The sequence below is a fragment of the Aulonocara stuartgranti genome (genome assembly GCF_965226115.1).
Source record: "Aulonocara stuartgranti genome assembly, chromosome: 13".
In the NCBI taxonomy this organism is placed as follows: domain Eukaryota; kingdom Metazoa; phylum Chordata; class Actinopteri; order Cichliformes; family Cichlidae; genus Aulonocara; species Aulonocara stuartgranti.
The window spans coordinates 10027637-10038289 of NC_138949.1; the positions used below are offsets into that span (position 1 = coordinate 10027637).

Here is a 10653-nt window from a genome sequence, read left to right on the forward strand (position 1 = left end):
TATTGTTTTTACGGCACTTTGCGTGGCAAAGAGGTTTTCAATTAGCTAATGTGTAGATTACCATCAATCTCTCTCCAGCAGCAGCAAGTCCTATCCTTCCCAATTTGGTGAGACCGAGAGATAACTGTTGATGAATGTTTGATTAGCTACCCTCTTTCTTGACATGTTCGTATCCTGAAGGCTGACATGAGCTCTCTCCAGCCTTTATGCCGTACATCAACTTGCTATCAGAAGTAGTTGTAGTAATAGTGGCGTCGGGATAATTGGGAAAATTCTTGATTTCTTGTGTCTACAGAAATGACTTAATATGCGTGCTTTTTGTGAATTATAAGTTCATATGTTATTTAAATCACTGTCTGTCAGTATTAAGGTGCCACAGTGAGCGTTCATGCTGTGTGTTCTTCACTGTGCTCTAGTGTCCTGGTCCTGGCTGAGGATCCCAGGAGTGCTGCAGCGTCTGGGCTTCACCTACTTTGTTCTGTCTCTCCTGCAGACTTTCTGGGGCCAGAAAGAAATCCCACTGACTGCGGTGAGCAGTTCTGTCAAGTTCAGTTATTTCAGTCATTACACACAAGAGAAAAAATTAAAGGAGTCTAACCTGAAAAAGCACACGAATAACAAGTCAAAGAGTCGATGGACCTGTGAGTTCAGTGCAGTGGAAGTCTTTATTGAACAGTTCAACAAGTTCCATCCATTCGTTACGTGCGGAGCTCAGATATTCGTCCAGATTAACAGACAGACATCTCTAAAGCTCCAAGAAGAGTTAAAAATGTTTAGTAATTATGAATTTGTGTATTCAAGTGGACCAATCTATCCCAAAACTTAGTTTAATGCTAAAAAAATACCTAAATGCGAAACAGTTTTGGACCTAAAAACAAAAATATTATGTGCTTTATGTATGATGCAGCATAACGGGTGGAACCCGGTCCAGGATATTCTCCTTTACTGGCCGCAGTGGCTGATCATCATCCTGCTGGAGACTTTGTGGCTGTGCTTAACTTTCCTCATGCCTGTTCCCAACTGCCCCACGTAAGTCTGGACATGACTCCCACTGTCATATAGCATTTCAGGTCAAATCTCCTCACTAATGCATCGTACACTTAAGCTAAAAGCATAAATTTCCTATGTGTCGAAGCTGAGATAATCTCCAGTTGGGCCTGTTTGTGCTGCAACAGTGTGAGTGTGCACCTTGTGTTGCAGGTGTTATGAACCGTTGTGATTTATGGGCCCGTGGTGGATGCTTCAGAGAGCCTAATTAGCCAATCTCAGTCTGTCATGTGCAATAAGAGGAGCGGAGGCAGAGGATCCATCTTCCTCGCTCTGTGTCTTCTGCTTTTTGTCTTTTGTTTTGTTTTTTCCTTCTCTGTGACCCTGCATGACATCACGTTTACAGTACTGTGGGTTCAAGCTGTAGCACTTTTTACTCTCAGTCCTTCTGTGTCTTTTCATCTGATTGAGTTTGGGGTTTTTTCTTCCTTGAACGTGAATGTGTGGTGGCTTGAGACACAACTGCTATACAGGGTTTAAGAATATTAAAATCACCTTTGGTATTAGAACACCGAGCGTTCTCTGCTGCATCTGGGTATTGTGTTTTCATATAAACACAAAACACTTCATTAAACATTGTTTTTTGTAATAACTACAGCTACAATAATTATGTTCTTGTTTGATAACAGAGGGTATTTAGGAGCCGGTGGAATTGGCGATAACGGGCTTTACCCAAACTGCACGGGAGGTGCAGCGGGATACATCGATAGGTGGATGTTTGGTGATAACATGTACAGATACCCCACGTGCAAAGTAGGAATGTTCATCACATATTGCAATACAATGCTTCTGCTATAAACCAATGTAGGTGAAATTATAAACTGCATGGTTTTGTTTTGCTTTTTCCAGGAAATGTATCGCACCACACAGCCCTTTGACCCAGAGGGGGTTCTGAGTACCATCAACTCCATTGTCATTGGATTTCTAGGGATGCAGGTAAGATCTAAGTTTCTCCTGTACGATGCAGTGAGTGGCATGAGTGGCAAAAAAAAAAAAAGTCTTAGTCCTGCCTTTGTATTTTTTTGCGCAGCCTTAATAAATGGCTTGCTTCTGCCAAGTTTAGTCCAAGTGTCTGCATTTTTAGTGACCTGCATAGGCAGATCTTGACAATTGTCCAATCCACCACATCCCAAAGGTTCTGTATTGAATAGAGACCTGATGACTGTAGTGACCACCTAAGAGATGATTTGAGCTTTATAATATGCTGCGTGTACCCACCAGGTGATATGTACACTGTGGTCACAAAGCGATGGACTGATTGGCAACAATACTCAGGTTGGCTGTGAAGAAGAATGCTCAGTGGGTACTGAGTGTGCCAAAAATATTTCCGACACCTGATAACAGCACCACCACTAGCCTGAACTGTTGATACAGTGCAGGACAGATCCACTCATATGTTTTTTATGCCAAATCTGTATTTGTTCACTATTCATTTAGGTAAAATTACCTATGCCATACATAGCTTTGGTTAAATTGTTTAAATCAGCTTTTAAACTCTGCAAAATCCATCCATCCATCCATCTTCATCCGCTTTATCCGAGGCCGGGTTGCGGGGGCAGCAGCCTAAGCAAAGAGGCCCAGACCTCCCTCTCCCCAGCCACCTCCTCCAGCTTATCCGGGGGAACACCAAGGCGTTCCCAGGCCAGCCGAGAGATATAATCTCTCCAGCGTGTCCTGGGTCTGCCCCGGGGCCTCGTCCCGGTGGGACATGCCTGGAACACCTCACCCAGGAGGCGCCCAGGGGGCATCCTTGTCAGATGCCCGAACCACCTCAGCTGGCTCCTTTCGATGTGGAGCAGCAGCTGCTCTACTCTGAGCCCCTCCCGGATGGCCGAACTTCTCACCCTATCTCTAAGGGAGAGGCCAGCCACCCTTTGGAGGAAGCTCATTTCTGCAAAATTAACAAGCTAAATGTCCCAGTCCTCTTTAATGTGGACAACACTCATGGTCATGTGGTTGCTGGAGTCCAGCCCAGCTGGTAGACTGGCATCCTGTTCAGGTTGTAACCCGTAACCCAGTATCACAGGGCTAATATGTAGAGACAGTGAACTGCTGGCATTCATATTTACACCAAGTTAGAATCTCTAGTTAACCTAACGTGTGTCTTTGGGCTGCTTGAGAAAGCTCGATTACCTGGAGAGAGCCAATGCAGTCGCTGGGAGAATCTGTACAGTCCACACAGAAAGACTCCGGCTGGCTTGCGGCTTCAAACCCAGAATCTCTTTGCTGTGAGATGACAATGCTAACCACTGCACCACTGTACTGTTAACTGAGAAAATAGTTGCCATGAATTGATTTCGAGCCTAAAAAATATATGTATGTTTTGTGTTTTCAAAATGCATTGCAAAAAAACCTTAAAGTTTTATTTGCCTCCACTGGACTTGATCCTGAATAGAAACTGTACATTTTAGAGTCTCTGCAGGTTTATAAAACATTAGAAGTACACAACAAAATACTGCAATAATAATAATAAGCCCACTTATTCAAAAAGGTCTTATAAACCCACAACTAGTGGTTTATGGCTCCATCTACCTGATTGTGGTTCTGCCTGATATTTCTTCCTGTCAAACGGGAGTTTTTCCTTCCCACAGTCACCAAGTGCTTGCTCACAGGGGGTTGTCTGATGGTTGGAGTTTTTTCTGTATTATTATATGGTCTTTGCCTTACAATATAAAGCACTTTAGACAACTGTTGTTGTGATTTGGCACTATTTTAATAAAGTTTAATTGAATTCAACTGAACACAAAACTTTCCTGTCAAAAACAAAAAGCAGGCTGAAAATATCTTAGAGACAGGAAATGATCAGAACCTTCTGAAGATGTGACTTTAAAATACTCAGTTTGACTTGATTAGACTGAAAGTTTTAATGGCTTCATTGTGCAGACAGTGATGCTCTTCAGTGTTAATATGTTAATATAAACCTACAGTGTGACTACAGTAAAGATTATGTGACAGATGTTTTCCTGTCTCACTGTAAATGCACAGCTGCCCTACTTTAATGACAAAATGCTGTTAGAAAGTAGGAAGGCCCTTTTTGTTCTTCAGACCTGCGTCTCAGATGGTGACAGTGGCACTTATAACCATTTGGGTTGTGGGAAGGTAACATGAAAAAGTGACCACATTGCTCAATTCCCCGTGGGCGGTTTGCTCTGAGCCCTTCAGTCAGCGAGTCTTAGACGACACGCCAGGTGTCCGCTGGCTTCCTCTGTGTTGGTCCATGCTAATGTTCTCAGCTGAAACATATTCATCATCACCAAATTAATCAGAGGGTGCGGATGACTAACACCCCACATCTGGCTCCATGGGATAGGAGAAACGTGACCGCCATGTCAGGGACGTGGCTTCGACAGCCACATCCCAGGCCTATTTGGTTACCCAAGGGCAAGTACGCGGACACACCGGGTGTTGGTGTTTATGTGGTATTTCTCATTAAAGAGATGAGTGAATAGGCTGTGGGGTCTGTACTTATTTCTGCCTCTTTCTTTCACAGGCGGGGAAAATTATAATTTTCTACAAAAAGATGAATATCCACATCCTGTGCCGATTCCTAGTGTGGACCCTCATCCTGGTACGTGGAGGTTTTAAGCAGAGCTGCTGTAGGAAATGAATATAAAGTCAGTTGTTAATTTAAAACCAAGACACCCAATAACTGTCCTGCTCCTGTGATTCACTCAGAGCCGAGCACTTTTATGGTCTCAGTGTTTCACTTCACCTTGCAGGTAAATTCTGCAACGTGTTTTCCAGCCTCTTGGGTATTAGTCATACTGTAGCTTGCTGAAGTCATTCATTAGCAGGACTTAGCAGAGGACATGTGTGTGATCTCAGTACAATTAAACAACATCCATGTGTGGCTGTGTTTCCGGGCAGACATGGGTATCCGGACCCTCGGGGGAATACACGCTGCGTCTCGTTGCCTCTCTGTGCTTTACATGTGGTTTTGGATTGGAAGAGTTATGCATATTACTTACAGTCTGCTGCAAGCATAAAAGCATCTACTCTAAGAGTATGATCAGTTTAGGAAGCTGCAAGCGAGGTCTCAATAAGCAAACCAAACATGGCAGATTTAAGAAAGGAATTATTAAAGTGCATTCAAACCTAGGATAAAAAGGTAATGCCTGTCTGAAAAGCTTTTAAGGTCATATTTGTTTGAGATTCTGGGTGGTCTTAAAACACAAAAAGAGCCAGGCTGGCCTCCATTTCATTTAGAGGGGGAATGCGTCCTCCAGGGAGAAGCCAAGTGTTACAGGAGATGGCTTGTTTTGTATTTCTAAACCTGTGACAGGAGGCTGCTAGTCTGCTCTAGCAAGACTGACAGACAGACACGTAGGAAGGCTAGTCTCCGCTGAACTGTGCTTGCCACTGTTTTTATGTACGTGCAGCGTGATGCTCCAGAGATATAGCTCATTTAGGAGGAGCCTGCGTGCTGTGGAGGCAGACATCCTGAACCGGCAGCTCTGTGACCTGGAGCGATGATAGAGCTGGAAGAGCTGGCTGCATCGCACAGCCTTTGAAATCAAGCTGCGCAGGACGGAAAATCTGTGCAGCGAAAGAAAAAACACACAGAAGCAGGGAAAGACTTGTCTGAAGTTCTGTAGTTCCAGTATATTTGGGTGCCTTTTCTGTCCAGCTTTGGGTATCAGGTTCCTTCAGAGTGTTACGTGTATGACTGCAAGACGTTTATTTACTTATTTGACACATGAGTTGAAACAGCGTTGAAGGTTCTGGTGTTAAAGAAATTGTTTATTTTATTTACTACTATGTCATAAGGTTTTTCAAGTCAAATCTGTTTATTTTTGTAGTCTAATATGTCCAAAACAATATCTCAGTGAAGTTTTAAAGGTCTGTAACAGCAGCGTTTTTCCATCCAGACAGTATTTTCCAAAAGGACAGTAGGAAGAAACTCAGTGACAGAGTCCTGCTCGTATATGTGAGAATCAATTGAAATTCTGTTGTGAGAATTTAACGTCATTAACCTCACTTCTTAAAGGACAAAGCTCCATTATGTCTCCAGGTGTTGAATCTTATTGACTATCATTGTGCGATGAGTGGCTGGAGGGAGGTGACATAAATTAGATCCATTTAGCTTCTCCCAGCGGCGCACAGTGACAAAGTAGCTCATGCTGTCATAAATAAACATTAGGCTTTAATGTTTTTTCCACTGTATCTCATTGTTTACCAGCTGATAGATGCTGCGGATGCTACTCAAGATTACAGTGTTGGAGGTGCGATATTCTGGATCTTACAGTATTTAGATGTGGCTCGACAGAGTAGCTTAAATCCTGGTTAGCTGAGATAGAAAAATGCAATAGAATAGATTTTCTCACATTGCATCGGCTGGCAGTGAGAGCAGACCATCGTTATTGATTTTAGGAACAGACACGGGAATAAAGAATCAGCGCAGCATATATTTGTTTCACCGTTTCTGCACGTGTATATTTGATTTGACTTTTTTAATCTCAGTGGTTAAGTCTATTTTTGGTTGTATGTCTTACCAACACAGAAAGCAAAATTAGTTTTAGCGATTGGCCTGCTCTTGATATTGACTTTTCTAATAAGATTTCGGCTCAAAGGGGGAGGCAGGAAGCAGAGCCGAGCTGCCTTTTGTTTCAGACATGTGCTCTTAACATTAGCAGGTTTCCTCAGAGGAGGAGAAAACTTATTACTGCACACACCCGACAACTGGGTCGGCGTTAAGCACAGGAAAAACAGAAAGTGTGGATACAGTAAACATCAGGCCATGGTTTATTGTTTTGTGATCTCTGTGGCAGGCTGATATTCACAGGCAGCCATGTGTCTTCCTCATAATAAACAGCAGCCCCTGTTAATTAAAGTCCAACGATCAGGCTCCAGAAGTGAGAGATTGAAATTGAGCGATTGCCCCACATACCAGCCCCATCCCACATCCTGCTGCCTGGATAGCCTGGAGACTCAATCCAGCCCCAGCTAGGCTATTTCCACACCATCGATTCTGTCATCTATACACATGATGGATATCCACCTAACGAGCATGTTTGGATCCTGATCTGCTGTCCTGGGTTTCTCTGTGCAGCACAAAATCTTTCTTCATGTATCTAAATCATACAGGGAGGGTGGGGGATAGTTAAGACTATGAAAGTGCTTACTGATGTAGAGTTGAGCAGATCATGAGTAAATATGAACATGGAGTCAGTTGGGCCTCAGTGTGTTGGACTTTGTAGATGCCTCTCGGTGGTGTTTTACTGTAGTGACAAACCCACGTTTTAATGTTTTTCAGCTCATTGTTTTGGTGTGTTTGCAGTCCTGTCTAGTGTTTTGTGTGTGTGTATAAGTTAATGGACCATGTCCACGTAACTCTCTGATTGTCGGTTTATCTGGTGGACTCTGCTTGATACTGTTGCCTCACGTTTTAGCAGCCCAATACAGATTGCTTTATCGCCCTCCATCGATTTGAAATCTGTTTCATTTCCACCCTCAGGGAATCTCCGCAGCCATCCTTTCTAAGTGCACGCGAGACGGAGGATTTATACCTGTCAATAAAAACCTTTGGTAAGTGCTTCCTGACCCTCTAAATCCAGCCACTTTTCCTCACAAAAAAAGAAAGGATGGGATTTCCAACAGACACAAATCAAGGCTGCTAAAACACGCGTTTACTTACCTCTAACGACAGCTACGGCTGTAAATAATCACCCGGGCTGTTGGGAGTGTGAGGTGTTGCCGTTATACATCCTCCCAACATGATCACTCTTCCTTACGGCCAGCGAAATAAAGAATGCTTCATCCTCCCCCAGAAGCACTCACTCACTGTTTTACCACCTCTGTGTGATGGAAAGAGCTCAGACTCTGGGAAATGTAACTGTATAACCACAACGCAGTCTTAACTGCTCCCAAACTATTAGAAGCCTTTTTAGAAAAACAAGGCACAGCACTTTGGTAAATGTTTGTAATGATTTTGCATGAAATGTGACACAGTTACCACCTCACACATCGGTTACTTTATGACTCGTGCATTTGTTTCCACTCCCACATTTCCCTTTATATGTGATGTGAATCATTCAAATGTTGTAGCAGGAAGAACGCCATTTCATCTGTGATGTGTAAGCAAATTCCTCATGATGTTCCACATGGGGCATCACTTGCCATTACCTACCTGGCTTTTATAGGCAGTTCATCATGCACAGGTTATTGAGCTCCTGGGTACAAGTCCTTGCCGGGATGTCTAAAAGTAATTAACTCCAAGCTAAGAGTCGTTTTTGGCTCGACTTCAGCTGAGATAAAGAAATAAAAAATAAATGCAGGGAGGCTCTAGAAAGGAGCCATTTTACATGCGATAATATTTCATCATGCATTCTTGCACTTAGGAACAGACAGAGACGTGGTTAGCTGGCACAGCTCCATGAGGCACATGCCAAGGGTCCATATGCTGATGCTATAGACAAGTCCAGCAAACTGCCTCACTGTTTGTAGGACAGACTCTGGGTGTTATTTATCTGCAGCAGAGGATTGATGGACTGAGTGTGTTTACACTGTTCTTCACACCATTCTGCTCAGATTTTAGTGATGCCCAAATGTGCCAAGTAAAATGTTGCTGTTGTAGTAAAGTGTTGTCGATGGTCTGTTTCTTCAGGTCGTTGTCCTATATCATGTGTATGGGCTGTTTGTCTTTCCTGCTGCTGGGAGGCATGTTCTTTGTCGTCGACATCAAGGGCTGGTGGGGTGGACAGCCATTCATATACCCAGGTATGTTTCTTCTTGTACTGACAGGCTGCTTTACAAAGGTGTATGTGCTTTGGTTGGAATAAAAACCTCACAAACGCTGGAACGTAGTTTAAAATATTGACTACAATGACAATTGTGTTTGGCAACTCATTAGCTGATTATGCAAAGACAAACATTTTTCAGCCTAATATAACAAATGTCCTGAAAGCCTTTGTAGGGATTATAGTCTAGGTTTTGGACTTGTGGTCCTCACTCTTTTCTTCCAGTAATTTTTTTGCATTATTGGCCAGACTCCCAGAGAAGAGTTTAAACTGATTAGCTCATTTGGAAAGCTTTTTGGAAAGCATCCCTGCAATAAAGCCTTTACTTTTTGCACATAACTTTAGTCATTCAGCTATTATGGAAAGCAGGGAAAAATCCTTTAAATTGTATAAATCCTGTTCAATAACTTGTCTTTTTTCCACCCCTCTTCCACAGGGATGAACTCCATCTTTGTGTATGTTGGCCACTCTCTCCTGGGCTTCTACTTCCCTTTCAGCTGGGAAATGCGCTTCCAGCAGAGCCACTGGGAGTGGCTCTTTCAAAGCCTGTGGGGGACTGCACTGTGGCTGCTCATCGCCTACCTGCTCTACAGGAAGAAATTTTTCCTCAAAATATAAGCAGGATAATCCATCCCACTTCTGTAGATTGTATTATTTTATATTTTAATTTAAAGACAGCCTCTAAAGCTAATTTTAAACTTTTTTTTTTAATTTTCCTTTGCTAGAGTATATTATAATCCTTATGTTATACTGGAATTTAGTACAACCATTCAATGGATCCTTACTTTAACTTTCTTCTGATTGGCTGCTCTTTGTAAATAGTAGGTGTGGACAGCTGGTGGGCGGAGCTTTCGAGCTCACAGCCAGAGCTGTGTGTGTCTCTCTGACATCATGCAGACCTGATAATGGAGAAAAACTATTAGAAGCTCAGAAACATTAGGGGCAGTCTGAAGCCTGGACTTTTGGCTCAGGGATGACGTGTATGTATGTTGACCTAATATAATATGAGCTACTAAAATTATTATGTTTTTCTTTTTAAAAGCACTCTTCTCTGTAAATTATAGATTATTAGAGCATCTGTGGGAGTTTAAAAGAGTTTTTAAAATGACCTGCTGGTCTAGGCTTAATTAGTTTAGTTTGCTTTTCTTAGATGCAAACTTACCACACATGTTTTTTATCAAAAGCAAGATGCAGAGCAGTGTACAAAATGTGAAAATGCTGATCAGTGAAACCCATTAAAGCACTGTCCTGTTTCTAAAGAACATGTCTGACGAGCTGTCAGTGTGGGCAGCTAAGGATTCATTTGATAACACTTGTTTTATGCTCAGAATAGACTGATTAAATTAAATATATTGAGGTGGTACTTAACAAATTAGGCCAAGTGATTCCACTACACACCAGGACAACCATTATGAGTCTGTTGCCATGGCCACTCCTCCTGTGTGCATGTGTGTCTCTGTGTTATGTACCATCTGCTGTCCAAGTCACAGTACTATAATTGGGGTCAAGATGCACACAGAGGGGTGTCATCAATGGGGCCGTCACCTTTTGCACTTATTTCATTAGAAAAATCAGGGAAATTACACAAATCCATTTCATCAGACGAGCCCCTCTCAGAGACCCCGAGCCCTTTACATGTGTTCTAGTTTGCACATTTCACACTCGAAGCCTCTTACTTAGTGAAATAGGGTTCATTCTCAGTAATAGATCAGAATATTTCCTCATGACTGACAAGCAGGTTGAGTGATTTATATCTGTATGTATAATGTATATGTACCATTATTGAACGCGCTCAGGTCAGTGTCCTTCAGCACTCTCCAGAAGCAGTAATAACATTGTGTAATATGGTGTAGGGGTTTTGGTAATTGTC

General features: G+C 42.6%; 1 protein-coding gene across 3 annotated transcripts in view; it reads left to right on the forward strand.

The window, feature by feature from the left end:
• LOC309720927 (heparan-alpha-glucosaminide N-acetyltransferase) overlaps nucleotides 1–9494 on the forward strand; it is a 28149-nt gene extending 18655 nt beyond the window's left edge. For all 3 annotated transcript variants that reach the window (XM_082558167.1, XM_082558168.1, XM_082558166.1), the window contains 8 exons: nucleotides 417–529; nucleotides 908–1029; nucleotides 1677–1800; nucleotides 1897–1983; nucleotides 4538–4615; nucleotides 7502–7572; nucleotides 8651–8763; nucleotides 9220–9494. In XM_082558167.1, coding sequence (XP_082414293.1) covers nucleotides 417–529; nucleotides 908–1029; nucleotides 1677–1800; nucleotides 1897–1983; nucleotides 4538–4615; nucleotides 7502–7572; nucleotides 8651–8763; nucleotides 9220–9401 — 890 coding nt within the window. In that variant the 3' untranslated portion in view covers nucleotides 9402–9494. The remainder of the gene's footprint in view (nucleotides 1–416; nucleotides 530–907; nucleotides 1030–1676; nucleotides 1801–1896; nucleotides 1984–4537; nucleotides 4616–7501; nucleotides 7573–8650; nucleotides 8764–9219) is intronic.
• The last annotated feature ends 1159 nt before the right edge of the window (nucleotides 9495–10653 follow it).